This window comes from Perissodus microlepis, chromosome 3 (assembly GCF_051167445.1).
Source record: "Perissodus microlepis isolate ML-2025 ecotype Zambia chromosome 3, ASM5116744v1, whole genome shotgun sequence".
NCBI classification, from domain to species: Eukaryota; Metazoa; Chordata; class Actinopteri; order Cichliformes; family Cichlidae; genus Perissodus; species Perissodus microlepis.
Genome location: NC_140463.1, coordinates 26,950,619 through 26,970,887, shown reverse-complemented (window position 1 = coordinate 26,970,887; position 20,269 = coordinate 26,950,619). Strand labels below are relative to the sequence as shown.

At 39.2% G+C, this 20,269-nt stretch overlaps 1 protein-coding gene across 1 annotated transcript; it reads left to right on the top strand.

Annotated features, from left to right (window-relative positions):
- The first annotated feature begins 1,371 nt into the window (after positions 1-1,371).
- On the top strand, positions 1,372-14,997 carry LOC146390781 (uncharacterized). The gene is made up of 30 exons (XM_084923773.1): positions 1,372-1,568; positions 1,737-1,808; positions 2,443-2,508; positions 3,027-3,068; positions 3,515-3,571; positions 3,686-4,825; positions 4,974-5,102; positions 5,201-5,290; positions 5,433-5,495; positions 6,028-6,087; positions 6,199-6,234; positions 6,336-6,392; positions 6,487-6,537; positions 6,618-6,686; positions 7,021-7,086; positions 7,168-7,275; positions 7,407-7,466; positions 7,569-7,634; positions 7,759-7,812; positions 7,931-7,984; positions 9,160-9,222; positions 9,428-9,538; positions 9,629-9,727; positions 9,827-9,886; positions 9,971-10,039; positions 10,810-10,878; positions 10,991-11,030; positions 11,132-11,186; positions 11,827-12,172; positions 13,676-14,997. The coding sequence occupies exons 1-30, from the start codon at positions 1,551-1,553 to the stop codon at positions 14,078-14,080; spliced, it is 3,675 nt and encodes a 1,224-aa protein (XP_084779899.1). The 5' UTR covers positions 1,372-1,550; the 3' UTR covers positions 14,081-14,997.
- The last annotated feature ends 5,272 nt before the right edge of the window (positions 14,998-20,269 follow it).

Genomic DNA, 20,269 nt, shown 5'->3' with positions numbered 1-20,269 from the left:
AGAGAATTCTGGTGGCATTTTACTGTTTGTTTACAATGAACTGAATAAATGATACAGGCATACAAACAAAAAAGGACAGTAGCATGAGCCAACCAGAACCATCACTGCTCATGTTGTGTCTTTTAATGAATGTGCTGGACAAGACTACACAGCATTGTCTTTGGGATGGAGGAAGAGTAACATTTGTGTGAGAAAGAGCACACAAAACTTAAAAGATCCTATAAAGATTATGTATTAGAAAATAAAGAGTTACATTTGAATATGCTGTGTGTTGACATGCATGTGTGTCGGTGAAGCTGTTAGTTTCCAGACCGTATTTAGAGTGGGCGTGGGAGAAGATTGAAAAGCTGATGAGCTTTTGAGCTGTCTGCGAGCTTGGTCTAATGAGTCATTTCAATTGAACTTCCTGTTTGAAGGTTTTGCAGAGGCAAGCAGGTGTCAGCACATTTTACAGTCGCACATACACTTTGTTATGCTGTATTTTACAGTTTTCCCATAGAAATAAGACCATTTCTCACAATCAGATTATACAGATCTTCTATAGAGCTTCTGCCATTTGACACTTCTGACGTTGTTAAACTAAGAATCCAGTGTCTTCAGTCAGCAAAGGAGGCAAATCTTAATAATCTCCCTGAGTGTCCACATACTGCTATTCTTTGACATGACCAAAGCCCTGGAGTAACAAGGGGCTCTGGACATGAGGATGGCTTTTGTTCATATGGGTTCACTACTTATATAACAGTTCAACTGAAGACGAAGATATGATGTATTTCCTGTTATGCATTTCCAAATCTGAACAATAAATTGTTATTCAGTCAGTCTGCGTCTGCTTTCATGCCATTTGTTACACATTAGAGAGCTTTGTTGTATTCAAAGTAGGTGTCATAAATAACAATACACCGTCACGTCCGCCTGGTTAAGCTGGGAGAGGATAACCGGTCGGTTCGCACTGCAGCTAAAAAAAAATCAAGAAGAAAAGCAGCTACGACAAGCCGGCCGAACAGGTAAGAGACCGGAAATTTACCTTCAAAATAATTGTGAAAAAACGGCTCTTAATTTAAACAAATTGAGAAGCATAATTTTTTAGCTGTGGTTGCTCAACCTTGACATGAAAGAGCGATCAAAGGACAATAACAACGTTTTAAGGCCGGGAAATTAAACAGGTGCTATCAAATTGTAATTATCGTTATTATTATTATTACATTCTTGGCTTTTTAAATGGCCGTGACAAAATTAAAGAATTAAAATATAATGTGTAGAGGTCGAAGGCACTCTTAAGCCGTGAATTTTGGTGTTATTTGGGTTTCAAGCGGACGGAACAAGATTCGCATGTGCAGAAAATCCTCTTATTTTGAAAATCCTCAGACCGGCCGACCTGTCACAGGTGAGTGAGACTCAGAGCTAATTATAAACGTCACTCCAGTAGGTCCAGAGGAGCTGCTGCGTTTAAATGTAATAGAAAGTTGATTGTGTAAAGGATAACTCACACAGGTGGGGAAACACATACCGGTTCACCTTCAACATCAAAAAATTAACCAGTTTTGCTCATCATGAGGGAAGATGCGGCTGTGAGTATTAAAGAATTTCAAATAAATAGCGAATAATCAGTGTGAGACTGTTGCAAACTAATTAGAATGTGCAGGCTGACGCTTTGAGGAGGTTTAAAACTTTCCATTGTCAGAAACTGCAGCTTCATTGTTGGTAATCGGTTACTTTGATTTGTTTGAATATTGTAGGAAAATATCGAGGGAGGGGACGAACACGGAGAGGCGACAACATCAGAAGCTGCATCTGGAGAGAGACGACGTGTGAGTACTTAAAAGTGCACTACTCAATGAACCACTCAAAATATACTACAGTTTTCACATTATGTCCTCAGACTGGTAAACACTCTCTCTTCATGGTTTCATGTGTCATCGCCAGTTTCCCTGTACTGCTGCTGGCATGTTGTGCTGTTTTTGTTGAGGCAAACGAACTAGATTGACATACCCAGAATATCAAGATGCCTCCTGTCATGCGTGCCTTTTGCACAGCAAAGCTAATTTTGTGCAATCACTGCTGTTGGACTTCTCAATCACAAACATACATTGATTCATTTAATCTCTAAACACGAGATTCTACAGGAGGAGTAGGCTTACAGGATTTCATTTTAAAGTAGATGTTGCGTAACTTCTTTATGTCATGCAACAGTCTAGTCTAAAAGTAAAGCTGCTTTTAAGCCTCTACATACTGTATGTACTGTGATTAAAAGTAAAAGAACCTTCTGCAGGAATACATCCTTAAGTCTCAGAAAGTTACATGTAGCTGTTTTGTTTAGATAATCGTCATCATTTTAACTGCAATCTGAAAATATTCCATTGATACCAAACTATCACTGGTATTGTACTCGCTGGCTCACAACAAAGAAAAGCGGACCATAATCCACGCATGTTATCTTTACAGAGTATTGCGGAACTGCAGAATATGCTGAAAAGAGTTCCCCAGAGTCCTTTCCATAATCGGTACAAGGTGAGCAGACACACAAATGCACGCTCTTGCTTTCTATCTACAATCCATACTTTCTTTGGAGGAAGAAGCGAGGGGGGTGTCAGAATTTCAGGCTGTCTAAGAATTTTGACGTAACAACTAAAGTTTGGTGTGTGGTATTTTTTTTTTTTTGTTGTTTTTTTTGTTATTTTCTCCAAAGTTTAAATGAGAAAGTCACAATTTGTGACAACCTGAAATTCTGACTAATGAATGGCACAAAACAAAACACAGAGGGTAGAAAGCAGTTTTTCACTTACACAGAACTGCAGGTTGTGTAAAATTTTTGGATGTGCCTCTGTCATACTTGTGAGTTATGGTTTAAACGGCACCAAAATACGAGTTTAATGGACAGGTGTGGAAGTGCATGTCGCATGCCTGGAAAAGTGTATTTACTGATTAGCATGTCAGGCAACAAACACATGATACGTCCTGATAATGTCATTATGTAAACACTTCACTCTAGAAATCTCTTTTTAGTGTCAGTGACTTTTTGCCCACAGGGTGGTGAATGGTCAGATGTGACTGACAACGTTGAACCACAGGTGAGTTTGTGAGATTGTGTTAATTCAAACTCATCTTTGTGTTTTTATAAGTCCTCCTCTTCTGTCTGTGTCACAGGTTAAAGCTGCACCCTTTGTCTAATCACGCTGTTGTCAAGAGATCTTGTCTGACTGGACTTTTCTATTAATAAAGTGCCTTGTCAGCATGTTGTAGCGATTAATATTAGACTGTCATTAAAAGAAGCATTTCTTAGCGATGCTTTCCAAATGACTTTGCGAGAGGCACTATTCTGGTGTGTGGCCATTGAAATGTTAAGAAAAGATCAATTGTGGGCAATACTGAAGCAACTAAAGTTAAACTTGGCATAAATACTACCCTGCCACCATGAAACAATCTGTGTAATTGTTTGAGGAACATTTCCTGTTAAGCCCTGAGATGTTTTTGCATGACATGACTAAAATCACTTCCTTTTCTCTCCTTTTAAAAGAGGAATGGAGTCAATGGGAGTTCTTCCAGGATGAACCCTTTCTATGCATATTACTTGGTATGTATATTACACTGATTTCATGCTTTTAAACCCAGATGACAACATCACGTTTTTGTTTTATAGTTTGTTTGTTTTTTTTTTTTAAAGAATAATCTTGTGCTCCACTATCAGGAAAACAAAGGTGACATAACAGAGGACAAAAGAAAGAAAACTTCGGAGAGCGTCGACTGTGATTCCCTTTTTGTGTCTCCACCTGACTTTCGGAGCTCTCCTCCGGATCTTCCCTCTGAAAATGGAGGCATGTTTCCTGAACCCAAGAACAACCTGTTCAAAAGCCAAAATGACAACAATGACCAAGACCTCTTCCACAGATCAGCACCAAGTCATAATGCAACTGTGAATGGTTTTCATGATGTGACCCTGAACTCTCCACACTTATTTAAAGCAACTCCGGCTCAGGCGCAGAACCTGTCTAAGAGTTTTCCGTCCAGAAGCTCTGACCTCTTTAAAGGCGAAGAGGACGATCTTTTCCAGGCTGATAAAAAGGAAGATTTATTCGAAACTGCATGGGCTAAGAAGGCGGACCCTTTTGATAAACCTGCCAGTACATTTGTAGACCCATTCACATCTCCTTTAAATAAGGAGGATGATTTGTTCCAGACTCCAAAATCTACTGTGGCAAATCCATTTTATACTGCCACTGAGAAGGTGGATGATCTGTTTCAGTCACCACAGCCATTTTACACGGCCCCAACCAAAGAAACTGATTTATTTCAGGCAGATTCAACAAAGAAAGACAAACAAGATACTAAAGAGAAGGAACTTGTTGGCTTGTCTTTTAAAGAAAATTTGAGTGTGTTTTCCACTTCATCGACAAATTCAGTTGATCCATTCGCAAGCCCGATCGCAAAGGATTTATTCCAAGATGTCTCCAGTTTGGATGACCCATTTGGTTCCACTCCCTTTACAAAATATGACCCTTTCCAGGATGTTTCTAGTGGGACCCCAGACATTTTTCAGCGACTTCCATCACAGAGAAGGGCCTCCAAAAATATTGCCTCAGATTCCTCATACTCTTCTCTTAACAGTCCTTCAGAATTGAAATTGGATGTGCCAGACGCATCATCTTCACATGTATTTAAAAAATCAAAAGCTCCGCCACCAGTTCCACCAAAGCCTTTCCAAAAGCCACAAGAGATTACCTTGACAACTCCTCGGGGAACCAAGCATGACATTCTTCAGCCGACCCCCATCATTCAGGCCGGGGATCTGTCTGACTCACCTGGCCAATCTCCAAGTAGAATGAGCAACGTATGTAACAACCATCATTCATTATCTGTACATTCAAGTGTGCTGTGATGAAGTTCCCTTTGTGCAGTAGGTTGTATATCAGCAGCAAAGTTTAACTCTGATTTATACGACATGCGCCTGATGGCTTCTTTTATAATCAATTTCGCAGATGCAGTCTTTTAAACGTCCGCCGAAGCCGCTTCCTCGAACTCGACATCGAAGGCCAGAACGGCCACCACAGCCACCACAGCCAGAAAAGCCACTAAAACCAGAAATGGCACCACAGTTGGAATCCCCTGTAGGCTAAAAACTAAGTTTCCTCTTGTTGAGCTGACAAATATGCTGGATTTACTGTGCTTTTAACTGCCTTCTTTGTCTCCTCGCTGCTGTGTTTAGAGTGAACCTGAACCAAGTGTACCGAAGGTCTCTCCCAAACCATCCTTCAAAAATCTAAAACCGATTACTCGCCGTAAACAAAAAACTCCGGTACGCCATGGGGTTCAAATTTCAAATTTATTTGGGTAATTGGTTTGCACATAAGAAGAGATTAAAACAGTAGTTTTTTTTTTATGATGCTCTGAATAGGAAATATTATTTTTATAAATATTTATTTATTATAATTGTGCAGGAAATGAAACCAGTGGAGCCTGAGAACTATGTTGTCTTTGAAGACATCCTGTTTATTGGGCAGGTAAGTTTCATTAATCAAATATGAGACTTTGATCACAAATTTTCCAGAGATTGCGATAAAGATGAGGACTTTCTACAGAAAGACCGAGGCGACACCGTTTATGAGATCCTATGGAAATGTTGGATGGAATGAACATTAAGACACTTTTACTACTGGATAATGTCAGTTGGCTTAATATGCATTCCATATAAAGATACAAGACCAGTGAAGTCAAATTTTACCTTTATGACTACCAATCGATCACATTCAAGGCAGTTTGTCTATTGGACAATGTTATTATTGAATGATGAACTGATGCTGTATATTGACCTGATGGTAAAGAGAGACCATCTGAAATGGAAGCCAAACCTCACTAGGCGCAGGAATGTACTCTGTTTAGGGTGGATATGCATACTAAAACTAAATGGCACCACCACTGCGTCACATAAGCTCTTATGCTGTTGTTGCACAAACACATATTGTAACATGAATTATTACAAGAGGGTGGGCAACTGGCAATATAAAGATCTGTTTTATTAACATCTTAAAACAGGAAAGGTGTGTGGAAGACTGGCCCGATGACAGTCCTCAGCTAGACCCAAACTTCAAACCTGTAAGAACACATTTCTTAAAATTGACCTTGGAGAACATCATGAACTCATGTCTATGCAAAATTATGCTAAAAACATTCAAGCTACTAAACCTGTGATATCTTTTCCCCTAGTCAGGAACACTGAGACTGCGAAGGGAGTCGCTGAAGGTCAGACACCGTTCGTTATTTGACTAGCTTTTATTTATTTTATTTTTTTAATCGTTATTTTAAACCAAAAAGTAGCTAAAAGTCCAAAATATTTTCTTTAGGCAATGGCCGATTCTGATGGAGGAAGTAGTGAAGATGGGAGTCACAGCAAGAGCAAGGTATCATCGATCTCATTTTATTCATTGTTACACATTCCCGGCTGTTTTACATCCTATGTCTTGCATGTAGCTTCACCTCCAGTATTTCTTATAGAAAAAGAACAAGGCATTCAGAATGTCCCACTTGTCCAGGAGAGGGTCAAAGGTACGCTACCAAAAACAGTTTCCCTGCTTCTTTCTGTGTGACTGTTTGTCATTTTAATGCCAAGGATTCTCACTTTTTAGAGCAAGTCTCCTGATGACATAAATAACGGGAAGAGCAACACGCTGCCCCTCACGAGTAAATCGTCCAAGGTAACACTAGATTGTCCAAATTCAATGTTTGTGCAATATTGAAGGATAAAACTGGAAAAAAGGGGAAAGCATTATTCTAGGAAGAACAAATAAAATTATCAGTGCTTTTAGTAATGGTTCAAGTGGGAAACATTCCTGTGCCTCAGGTAACCTTTCAAATGCTAGGCAAATCTGTAAACCACTACACTCCCAATAGTTTAGAATTTCTTTAAAGTTTTATAGTTAAAGTAATAATTAATAAAACCTGGGCATGACGTTTTGCTTCACTGTAAAGTTGGTCATTATTAGATTCCTAGCGAACACGCTAATTTAAAAGTGTCGTTCTTATTTTCAGGAACAGTTTTCAGAGCTGCACATGTCTGCAGGAGAGTTTGAAGATAACAAGGAGATGGACTACAAAGTATAGATTATGTTCCTCCCTCTTTTAACATTTCAGTAGAATTCATAACTTTGTTCATTAACAATACGTTTTTATTACCAGAAGAAAAGTGTGAAGCCAAAGGTTGGTCACCTGTTTAGGAGACCATCTGCCAATTCCCCTGTGCTGGAGGAAAAGGACTTGAATGGACATTCACCTTATGCATCAAAGGTAGGTTGTGTGAATGTGTAGTTGGTATGGATACATGAATTTCCCCCAATTTTTGTGTAAATGCTTTGAGTTGCTGCCATGTGATTGGGGTCTGATATTTGCATTAACAATGGATAATGTGCATTTTACAGGGGGCAGCTTTGGAGCAAAGTAGTGGTGAAGAGGGGGAAGAAGGGGAAACTCACGGAGAGGTTCATGCTCTGAAATTTGTTTGCTTTTGTTATGCTTATGATAAATAACCGAGCCTGCAGACTGCCGTGCATTTTAAGAAATATGGTCTTTTCTCTCTCCAGAAAACCAAAAAGTTATTGAAAGTAAAGTTTGTGCCACGCAGAGGATTCGTCATTGCTCCAGTTAAGGTATTACACACACAGAGCACTATTTAAATTTCAGCTTTTACGGCTTTGTAAGTAAAAATCATGTAATTTGCAAAAAAACTGTTTAAAAAAAATGCAAAAATGTTTTAAACTATTTTCTCTTCAGACAAATGATGATTCAAAGGGAGCTCATGGTTATACACCTCATAAAGGCTCAAAGGTAGGAGTGTGTAAACTAGGACTCCTGTAGTTTGGACGTTGCATGTGATGTTGCTCAAATGTGGTATTTGTGGTATGAAGGCATATCACATTCTTGAGATTGTTGTTTTTCCATGTAGGAGAAATCACATGACGGAGCTTGTGGTGCACATGGCTACACACCTGATAAGAAGGTAACAGTCAGATTTGGCTGGCATAAACCTGTCTTCTATAACTCGGTGTCCTGTTTATAACCAGTTTGCTCACCCTTTAAAAAGGGCGAAGCAACAGAGTTAGCATGGTTTTGTTTTTAAGCACTTTTTATAGTAGAATGAAAATAAGTAAATAGGTACATAAAAAAGATGTATTCTTAACTAACCTAATTGTCATTATTTATAATATTATGTTTAGTTTTTGTAATGAATTACTATTATTGATTACATTCCATATTAATTACTATTTAGAAACCTTGTAGTTTGAAATGGTATTTGATGTAATGAAGCCTTGTAATCATTCTGCCCACCAATATTGTCATATTGTGACATTAACATCAGAACTGATAAATGAAATTATCACATGGATGGGAAATTCAAATTGCAAGCTTACCAGGAGTTGTACCAATGAAAGGGGAGATATTTTCTTCTATCTTACTATAATACATGGAATCTGTTTGCCTGCAATTAAGAGTTGCGCAATAAAATTTGACACACATATTTTGGCTCCTTGAAAATGATCTCTATCACATGTCTTCATGTTGCCAAGCAACCACCTACCTACCAACGGGCTTAAACTGTACTCTTTACAGTATTGTATGATATTAAATTTCACAATGCTAAGATGTTGTTTATTGCCACAAAATTAGGACGATGCCTCCTATGACACGTGTTGTTGCCTAGCAACCACCTGACAATGGACTAAAATCACAGACCAAATAATACTGCGCCATGAGCATGTACTAGTGTTATTGAATGCATGAGTTAAATGTGACTCAATGAACCCACCTTCAATCTTAATAGGACAAGTTTGCTTTGTTTTGATTGGCCGTCTTTCATTTCATACTTTAGAGATGATTGTGTCCTCGAAAGTTTAAAAAGATTATTGGATTATGCAAACTTAAGTTATTGGTTTCCTCTGAAGGGGAAAAATACGCCTTCTGTATCGCCTTTAGTAGCTTTTGTATGCTTTGTGAATGACTTGTCCTCAGCAGGATTTAGTTACAGCTTTAAGGGTGACTTCATAACAGATTGAATATTCAGGAATTTTATTATAATATTTTTGCTCTGAGTAATACTATCTGGATTCAGGATGGTGAGTAATGAGTTTTTGATTTCTGATTTTCATAAAGTTTCTTCTTTTCTTAATCTGATAGACCAGCTGGTGTGCAGAGGAGCTAGAAAGTGAAGAGCTAAATGAAATGGAGGACTGCAAACCGGTATTTTAGATTTAGATTTTTTTATTTAAAATTTCTCAAATTTGTGTTTTGTAACATTACCATTAAAATCTTTGAAACAAGGTATTTTTTTTTATGTTTATTTTTTTTTGCCGAGTGACTTGGAAATTGATTCTGATCTATTCGTGCTGTTAAATACATCTTTGTGCTGTCACCATGACAAATAAAATTGTTTTTTCCCTGCTAGAAAAAATCAAAACCTAAACCTCGCCTTCCTGTGCCACGAAAAGCTAAGACAGCCAATGGACAGAGTGAACTAATCGGATTCAGCTACCACACACCCCAGCTTGCATCAAGTGTATGTTTATCTTACAATCATTAGCATAACACACTATTGCTAACACTTATTGAGCTTTGGGTTTCATTTATTTACTTCCTGCTTCTGCAGAATGTGTTTGCTGAGGACTACACGACAGACAGAGATTTCACGAGTCCCGGAGAGATGTATGATGAAGATAAACAGGATGAAGTGGACTTCTACAAACAGGTACTCATTTCACTTTGATTTACTTCTTCTGATTTCTTTTGCCATCATGTAATATATTACTGAAAAATACTTGTGGTTTTTTTTCTCCCCTGCCAACAGAAAAAGACCTCAAAACTTCAAAAGTCGCCCAAAAAAGTCCCAAAAAAACTGAAACATAAGGTTTGCTAAACTTTGCAGGAGTTTTTCTTATTGCTGTCTGGTCTTCAGGTACAAGACCGCATCATTACTCTGTCTGTTTCATAGAACAAAGCCACACATGCAGAGAGTGAAGATCCACCAGGAGCTAGCGACTACCTATCAGAGGCTGCAAGGGTGAGTTCATGGCTTTTAACATGAAAAAAACCCCTAAATGTTACAAAAGTACTTTGACTTATACAGCAATGAATAGTCTGTCCATAATCCTTATCTAATCACACCAGTATTGATGTCCTAATAAGAAGCATTTACTTCCTCTCAGGTTATTCTGGAATGTGATACACATTCTTGACTTGGCTTTGAGTTTAATAACAACTTCAGGCTCAGTTAAAACATTTTCCATCGAATCATCTTCATGGAGAATTTTACCTTTAAATAATCTTTAAATTAACAATGCTGTCATGATAAACTTGGAACACATATCAGTGCTGGGTACAGCGTTGTTACCAGTTTTACTATTTTACACTAATAACTGTGTTCTAAGCTTGATTTAGTAAATGAAGAGTGTGTTGCTGTGACAGAACCGAAGCCTGAAACAGGATCAAACAAACTGTTCTGAGTGATTTCCTTTCCTTTCCTTAAGGACATTTTTGTCATTATTTATACATGGCAAACTTTAGTTTCTCAGTCGTCGGCTGCTTTTTGACAATGAAATGTTTTGTTCCTCACTGCTGCCTTCATTCTGTTTCTCTCTGAACCACATTCCTTTGACATGTGGCCAGACTGGTTTAGTTGCATAGTCTGACACACCAACTACAACTTGATATGTGCAAGGGCTCAGCTAATGCTATGTTTTGATAAGTCATGTATGAATGTGTGCTGCAGAGACTTGTTGACTCAATCACTGGTTTGTTTTTGGTCATGTCCACCCCTTCTTTCCAATTTAGGCAGAGTGGCGGGCTGCTCAGATGGATGAGCAGGCTTTGGCAGATAATGAGAATGAAGATGAGGATGGGGTCGGTTTTTGTTTTTGTTTTTTTGTTCTTTTTTTAAACACTGCAGATACTCTATTTTAAACAGGCTTGTTTACTGATCTTTCAAGTAAACTGTCACACTTCATTTTCACAGGACACTGATAGTTTGATGGAGTGGTGGAACACAGTGGAGCGTGAGTCACAATCAGACTTGTTCACATTGAAATAAAGGAAGCTAACACTTTGACATATCTTCAAAGGTTAAATAACACCTTTTGCTTGTTTTGCATTACAGAATGGGACGAGGTGGCATCAGACGATGAGGAGATAGTCATGAAAGATGAGTCAAAGTACGTGCAGTAATTTGCAGCTTGATACCAGAAGTTAATGTTGTGGTAATCTGTCATTCAGTAAATAAGTACTAACCCCTCCTTTTTAAAATATTTTTTTCTAGGCAAATGGGAAATGGGTGCAGTGCTTATTTTGGGTTTTTTTCTTTTTTTCTTTTTTTTTTTTTTTTTTTTTAAATGTTCAAAAACGTGTGGAAATACAGTAGATAAGGTGAACTAGTTTGTAATGTGATTGAAAGTTAATTATCAGGTATGGGCCACCTTTATTCCTTATAATAGACTGAACTCTCTTAATGAAGCTTTCTTATAAAAGTGCTTCTTTGCCCTGTTGGCTGCCTTCTGCTCTGTTCCCTGACATTTTGATCCCATTGATGTCATTTTGATTTTAAGGTCACATTACATGCCATGTGTTGTGAATCATTTTGGTGGTGCAAAATTATGCCTGGAAAAAATAGCATTGCCTGTCAAATCTATGTTATTGGTTCACTTACATTCTGGCTAAACTGGAAGCCAGGAAAATTGCCCTCTTCAATGCCAGGTCAGCAGACAAGCTGATGGGATCCCAGATGTTATTTTATCAAGAATCCGATTTTAACTCGCTGCTTCCAATTCTCTGCTTTGGCTCTCAATTACTTCCCAGGTCGTTCACCATATTGGCAGACAAGGTTCATCGAGGCCTGCGTGTATTCAACAAGGTCTTCACAGAGCGAGCCGAGGTCCTTTGGCAGGACATCATCAAGCTCCACGCCATTGCTGACGACATCAACGAGTTCCACCAGAAAGCCAAGATTGCTGGCATCACTGGTCACACCACTACAGCTGTGGGCAGTGTGACAGCTATTGCTGGTTTAGCTCTGGCACCCTTCACTTTTGGCGTCTCTCTGGTAATTACAGCTGTAGGTGTGGGTGTGGCGACAGCTGGAGGAATAACTTCGGCCTCTGCAGCCATCTCGGACAATGTTAACAACATGCAGGACCAGAAGAAGGTAAGCTGCAGTTTTATTTTATTTTATTTTTTTTATTTTATTTTTTTTTTTGTGTCCTGTTTGGATCTTTAGCCATCAGAATTGTTGTCTTAAGGCCAAGAAAGATGCCAAGCGGATTTATTTTACCAAGTGGATCATCATGGCCTTGCCATATTGGTCCATTTGATTGACCTTTATTATAATTATGTATTTATTTTATTTCCGGTTGCTACAAACGGGACAGACGTGACTGGGGGATAGGACAGGGAGAAAGAATGAAAGAAAGAGAGGGAGAGAAAGAAAACCAAAGGGGAGAAGAGATGGTGAGAAGGGGGGGAAGAAAGGAAAAAACGAACAAACAAACAAACCAAACGCCTGGATCACCTGTATGGAGAAAAAAAACAGAAGAGAAAGCAAACAACAAAGAGCAACATAATAAAAACAGCACCATCACAATAAACTAGCTAGCAGTAGATAACAGTAGATACTAAATATTAAACGATATTGTGCAGCACGCAAGATAGACAGCGCACAATGTGCTTTGAGGCAGCAGCCAAGAAAGGTGTAGTCCGCGTCTGTGAACACCCGTGTGTACACCTGTGTGCATACCTGTGTGGATCAGCATGCTTGTATTCCAAAGGTTTCTCCATGTAACGATCTGCTAGGGAGTGTAGGGAGCCATAGCCCCGTCCACCAGGGCATGAAGCAGGTATGGAGGAGATCCAGGCCCCAGATATCCAGAGGCCCCAGAGTACAAGGACCCGAGGAGGACCACCAAAGGGGGGGGGGAACCGTGCCACCCTCCTGGGAAGAGCTGAGTAGAGCCCCAAACGAGAGGTCCCCCCGCAGCTACGGAGCAGAGGCCAGAGGGGGTTGCAGTGGCGTGCCCGCGGGCTCCGCCGGCAGCCAGCTGTGCCAGAGAGGACCGAGCTTCAGGCCCAGAGGCCAGAGGCCTGAGGGCATCCCACCCCCCGGAAGGAGCCCAGCCGGGCCACAGGCGCCCGGCCCCGCCAATCGGCCACCAGGAGTGAGCCGGTACATGCATGAGCGCCCAGCCCCAGATGACAAGGACCACCAACACACCAACGTCTAAGGGCATCAGCCACCGGCAGGGAGTGTGGTGAGGGGAGATAGGCCTCCGTACTTTAGAGGGCCTGAGATGTACCCAGAGAGGTTGAGTCTAAGACCCAACCTGACATATAGACACAGACAAACAGGCACACGCGGACACAGACGTGCATTCCCACCCCCATATGCACAACCAAATACTCGGCACTCACCCAACGTGTAGACAGACACAAATAGACACTGCACAGACAGTCGCACTCCCCAAACATACTCTATATCCCAGGTCCAGCTGCAGTTTTATAAAGCGCAGTGCTGTAGATTACTTGGAAACTTCTCAGAGCAGTGTTTTTACTTTTCATTTGAGGATTTAATGCAACTTTTTTGTAAAAGTTAAAAATGAATATCACGTCTCATCTCATGCTTGAACCTGACTTTTTCTTTTCTGACTCTCTTTAGGTTGAGATAGTGCTGCAGGAGTATGAGACTCACCTGCTGGACATCAACAAAATCCTCCACTTTGTCAATGAGGGCTTGTACAAACTGCGAGGCCATCCGTTCCTCAGGTCTGGCACCCAGCATTACTCAGAGGACTGGGAGATCCGCAGGGCCGTCCAAATAATAAGCTTGGTCGACTCCTCCGTGATGCGAGCGACGGAAATAACTGACGGAGCGGTGGCCTCAGTGCAAGGACTCTTTGAAGGCATGGATAAGTACTTCACCAAGGACTCCAGGGAGCTGAAGAAAAGCTGCAAGAAGGAGATGGTAGCTAGACTAAAAGAAGTTGCAGCCGTGCTCAATGACACAATAGTGGAACTTAACACCTTCAGAGAGGAGCTTCAGGAGGCCACTGGAAGTATTTGAGCAACTCCAGCACATTGCTACTCATCTATAAAAGATTACCAACGCCCTCTCCTGGCTCACTGATGGAACTGTTGATTCATTTTGCACCTGTCATTAAATATGAAGTTTCAGATTGGTTTATTCTATTCGAGGTACTTCGAGTAAATTACAACTGTGCTGCAAGGAATGCAACACATGTGACGCTTGTAATGGTCACTTTGGCTGCAGACAGTACAATGCAGTTTCATGATTGACATTCCTGTCACACATATTAAAATGTTTGCAGTGGAAGTATTAGTAGTGTTGTTTGGTAAATTTTACTCTCGCAACTATTTTTTTTTTTTTTTTTTTTTAATTATCTGTAAGAAAAACTTTAGAAGAGCTGAACTCCTTTTTAGATGTTTATAGAGAAAATGTGACAGTGCTTCATATTCACAATCAAAGAAATGTTTGGGTAATTGTAATTTATTGAATATGTTAATTTATTTTTAATATATCATTGTACTGCTCTCCTAAAAACAAGCCTAAAGTTTATGAAGAGAAATAACCCATTTGCATGCACATTATAATTTTTTTTTTTATACTGGTGATGTGTCACTATAATGCAGCTTTTTACTGGTATTGTTTTTGTTTGTTGTTGAATATATATTACATGGCATGAATTTGAGATGCTCTGTGCTGCTAGATCTATTATAGATTCATATAGATTTTACTTTGTTACTTTAACATTTTCCTTTTCTGATGAGTTATTCTGACTCTGTACATACAGCAACCCTTTTTCTTCCTTTTTTGGTAATCTGAATGAGCCTCTATATTAACTGCTATATTGAACCTAACTATGAATCAAGGAAAGCTTTAGTTTGTGAATCTTCCTGCATTAGTTTTAACCTGAGTAAGATGTGTTTGTCAAGACAGTGAAATAAAGAAATATGCTCATGTAACACTGAACCTGTGTCCTGTTTGGCAGATTCCTGCACTTCTGGTTGCATAACTGAACTGTGATTCCAAAAGAAAAAAAGACAGTGGAGGCACTCATTTTTCACCTCATATAATCTATCCAATATCCTAAGACTCTCCTTCACAGGACAGCTAGTTTATTCCATCTTGTCTAGGTGACTGCTAATGCACACTCTGAGTCATGTCTTTGTCCAAAAATGAAAAATCAAAAAAGCATTAAAGGATTCTGCTGTTAAGAAATATCATTTAAAAGAAAGGTGAGAAGAGCACACCTTACAGGTTAAGAATGTTTTAGCCATTAGCAGCTAACAATAAGGCAACTTTAAGCTGTGAAAATCATGATTCTCAATATTTCTTAATTTCTTAAAAAAACAAAACAACAACCACAGAGAGTAAAATATCAGAAAGTCCCTATCCAACTGATGTGACACAAAGGTGAGTTCATATACTGGAAACTAAAAGCAATCATTTGCATTGACAATTTCAGCTGAAAGCTTTGCAACACTGACATCAAGTGGTATTAGACACACTAAACCAGTGTGCCATTGGGTAGGTAAGGTATTTTAGAATAGAATAGAATAGAATTGAAACTTTTAACAGGAAGAAACCTGCAGCAAAACAAGGCTCAAGTAGGAGCAGCCATCTGCCGCGACCGGTTATTAGACAATCGCACTACCATCGATTCTGTACCAACATCAGTGTTGGCAGTGATACTGTAGATATCGGATACTTCCCCCACATCTATTTGAAGATGGTGGGAAGGATAGTAGAAAGGAGAATTTGAGACACATAAAGAAAAACAAATTATTGAGCATTTTGAGAAAAAAAAGTCAAAATGTGGACATTACAGTTGTATCTACTGCCACAGTTGCTATGACCTCTGAGTTAGTAAAATTGTACTTCAGAATCAGTTTAAGTGACAACAAAGGACATTATTTTCCTTTTATCCCATAAACATAAACTTGGAAAAATGCATTTGTACAAAATGAAACGTTATCGATGATTAGACATTAGAAGAGGATGTACCATTGTCACAAAATATGCGTCGCTGGCCTAGCAGTTTATCTTGAAACAAGAAATGTAATCTATTCAGTTTGATTTTTTTCTCTCAAAGTAAAATTCTGAAGATAAAATTCAAAACAGGATTTTTTCTACAATTAAAATTAGGACTTTAATCTCAAAAGTTTGAATTTATTCTCAAAACTATCAATATTCTTCTTAATGTGGTGCTAATACTTAGAAAACTAAGACTACCTTTTTTAAAAAAAACAAACAAACAAACAAAAAAAAACCCTTTAATCTAATCCTTTTTAATCCTGTGGCAATTGAAGTGAAGAAAACGGCACAGTCTTAAGTTTGATGCTCCAGGCAAAACTAAGTTAACCATGAGTAGGCTAGAGTATGTTGAGAAATAAGGGCTGAAGATTGTTGTGTAATCCTGTGGGATGAATTATGTGTTAATTAAAAAAATAGGTATGACAAATGAAGAAAGGCCCACAAAGGGTGTTTATATCCAAGCCAAACAGTTTAGTGTTTAGCTCCACATTTCTGGGCACACATTCAAAACAAGCCCCAGGGAATGGGTAAACGCAAAGCCACGCCCCTTATAGGTAACACGGTGCCGCAGGTAAAAACTGGTAGGATTAATGAAAGCATGGCGTATCACGTTCTGCCTTCTCACAGCTGTCAGGGTGTGGCGCAGTGAGGCCAAGTAGCTGTTGTTCTCCAATGTGCAGCAACACTGTGCTGAAATCAGAGCACGGTGTGACTGCCTTGACGCCCCACCCTTAATTCTGAAGAGGAAGCGCACCACTCTGCGGTGTACACGTCTGAAAACTCGTTTGTGTTGTTAGGTTAAACACAGGCTCATTTACTGGGGTCAAGCTAGCCTCCAGTTTGACAAGTACAGAAGAGCGAGTCCCCACTTTGTTGTGTGTTTTGTGTGTATTCTGAGTATTATGGTAAGTGACGTCGAGACCTGATTTCAAAATAAAAGCCACCTTCGATTGATAAACCTTCAACATTAACAAATACATCTGCCCATAATCAATAATCAATCCACTCTCTAACGTTAGATCCGCAGGACACACCCTGGTACTCTAGTAGTACCTCGTCAATATCAAAGCTGTCTTCTTTGGGATTTCAAAGTCCTCTGAATTGAACTTTTTGAGGTATTCTTTTAACAACTTTAGTTAAAAAGAAAACTCCAGTTTCTGCATACTAATTGCAGTCTATATTAACAGTACCCTTACACTGGTACCATGTTAATATCAAATCAATCTGATTTTACATTTCAAGTAAAAGCCATTTGAATTTGCCTGTATATGAGCTACTCTTTGAGTAACTTCAGGATGCTGTTAAAAGTAAAATTCCTGTTTCCACAGACTAATTGCAGTCCATATCATCAGTAGATGATTCTCATGCTGGTATAACGTCGATCTCAAGTCAGCCTGATTTTAAAAGTAAAAGCTCTCTGAAATAACCTGTATCTGAGATACGTTTTATAATTAATGGAGGACGCTATGACAAGGAAAATTCCTGTTTCCATTGACTAATTGCAGTCCATATCATCAATACATGCCCTTACAGTGTATCATGTCAACATCAAGTCCATCTGATTTTGGATTTCAGAGTAAAAGCCCTCAGAATTTACCTATTCTTTTAGTAACTTCAGAATGCTGTTAAAAGGAAAATTTCTGTTTCCATGGACTACAGTTCATGTCAACATATATCACATATAATCTAACAGTAGAGTCTGTAAAGGTTTTTATAACCAAAGATGGTCCACTGTGGAGCAGTTTGCCAGACAACTGCTTAGGAACAATAATAAGAATAAGAAAAAAAATGTATTGATCCTAGAGGGTAATTCATAGTTAATCTGATATTTGTATGAGAATTGAAAAGCCTGATGCTGTGAGTGCAAATAAGGTCTTTAGTGTCCATCTTTCCACTACCATTTCCATCGTGGTTCCAGTTACAGAGCCAGTTTTTCCCACTAGCTTGTTGGAAACAAGGATGCTTCCCCAGCAGAGTGCAGCATAGAACAGCAGACTTTCCACCACAGACTGGTAGAATACTTTCTGTGTGTTACTGCAGAGAGAGCTTAGCATTCTGAAATAAAGAGGCAGCGTTGCACCTTTTTGTAAAGTTTGTCTATATTCAGGGACCAGTCTAGTTTGTTATCTAAGTTTAAAATTATATATTTATATATTGTCACCACCTCTATGACCACCCCACAAACCCAAACAATCTCTGTGAGCTTGGTTGGATGGTACTGAAAGCAAATCAACACAAATCAATTAGCTAAACTACAAGCGTAATGCCAGGTTGACCTGTAACAGTTGTTTTCTAAATTCAAAAATAATACAATTACCAAAGACCTTAGAAACAATGTGTCTAACCACATACTTTCTGAAGATGACCTTACCTAGGCCACGGTATTACTGTCAGGAACGTGGTTGTTTTTGGTCAGTATATGTATATGGACTCCCCATGATGTACTGATAATTTGTTCTCCTCTACTCTCTCTTTCATTTACATGTACAGGTCACTATTAATTTTCATTACAGTATAAATGAGTATATAGTATAAATCTGAGGAAGTGTAGGAAGTGTATCAATGTTTTCACATTTCGGCACGGACAACACAATAATTCTAAAACAACATATTATAGCGCTGAAGATCAACATCCTGTTTTTATATATTTTTACTATGTTGGTCTTCCAGTTCATCCAGTTGTAATCGAGGACACCCGGGCAGTACTACTGTTTCAAAATGTCAACATCCTGTCCCAGGATAGAAATTTGTCTTGTAGCGATAACTCTCTTTAAGAAATCAAAGAAGAAATCCAAGAGGCTAATTGGAGCTCTTTACTGTGACTGTTTCAACAAAATCCATTCTGAAAACCGCTTGTGTTTGTATCAGTAAAATCAGAATCTGATAAAGAGACAAGAAGAGAGAGCAAGAGACACCGGAATAGGATCGATGACATGGACAACAGAAAATATCTGAGCCCTACTCGCCCTCTCCCCTCACATGCCACGTGAGGAGTAACCAGATCAGTAAGGTGAAACCACACCCATTGTGGCAATTTCCTGAAGGTGTACTGAAGGTCTGAGACGTAGAAGGTGAAAGGGTTGGAGAGATCACTGTCTCCTGTGGAGCTCCTGTACTACACACCATCAAATCAAACTGAGCTCTGCCCAGTCTCACATACTGTGGCCTGTCTGACAGCTGGCCAGCAGTCCGTGAGATGGTGGATGTGCTTGCTGGCATTTCGTGTACTGTCTCCCTCAGTAGAAGTAGAATGATTGTGTTAAATTCACTTTAGAAATCAAACAAGGTGATGTTGACTTCAGGAGTTCTCACTGTGTGGCCACTGTTATCAGGCTAAGAGGACACTCTTAAACTGTGACGGTGTTGATTCATCAGGAACTGGGCAAAATATGTACAACATAAAATGTGTGTAACATCAGTATCTTCTCCTGCTTCAGAAACATTTTGTAAATGTTGCTCAAGATCATAGACAGCTGGGAGAGTGCTCAGACCCCTGGGGCTAATACCAACCGTAACCTGTCCTTCCTTACCCTAGTGTAGTTTCTCCAACAGTCTGCAACATAACCAGGACCGAAGTCATAGTCAAGCAAAGGATGTTTGTCAGGTTTAAAGCAACAAAGTTTACTCGGGGATAAGAACAGGAGGAGCAGTAAAGAATCATAGGCATTAGTGATGTTTGGAGGCCAGAGTGTGCGGTGCAAGAGGCAGTAGAGAGCTGTAAACTGAACCCCATGAAAAAATTGTTCACCTCATTTGCTCTCTACAGGCTGCTGACTGGTTGCCTGTCATCAAAACAAGAATATTCATTTTAACAGTGTCCTTAATACATTCAAAAACTAGTTCATACATAGGTAAATTCAAATGGCTCCTACTAGCATCATGAAGTTCTTGAAAGGGTACCTCATATACAAGGAATTTCAAAGGACCTTTACTTTGAAATGCAAAATCAGATTGATTTGATATTGATATGGTACCTGTGTGAGGGTGTGTATTGTTGATATAGGCTGCATTTAGTATGTGGAAACTGGAATTTTCCTTTTAACGGGATTCTGAAGTCATTGAAAGATAGCTCAAAAAGGTAAAAATCTGGGCTTTTACTTTGAAATCCAAAAGAAGAGTGCCTTGATACTAACAGGGTACGACTAGAGTACTAATCTATCGTTAGAGTGTGGAAAGGAGACTAATTAACTATTGTTA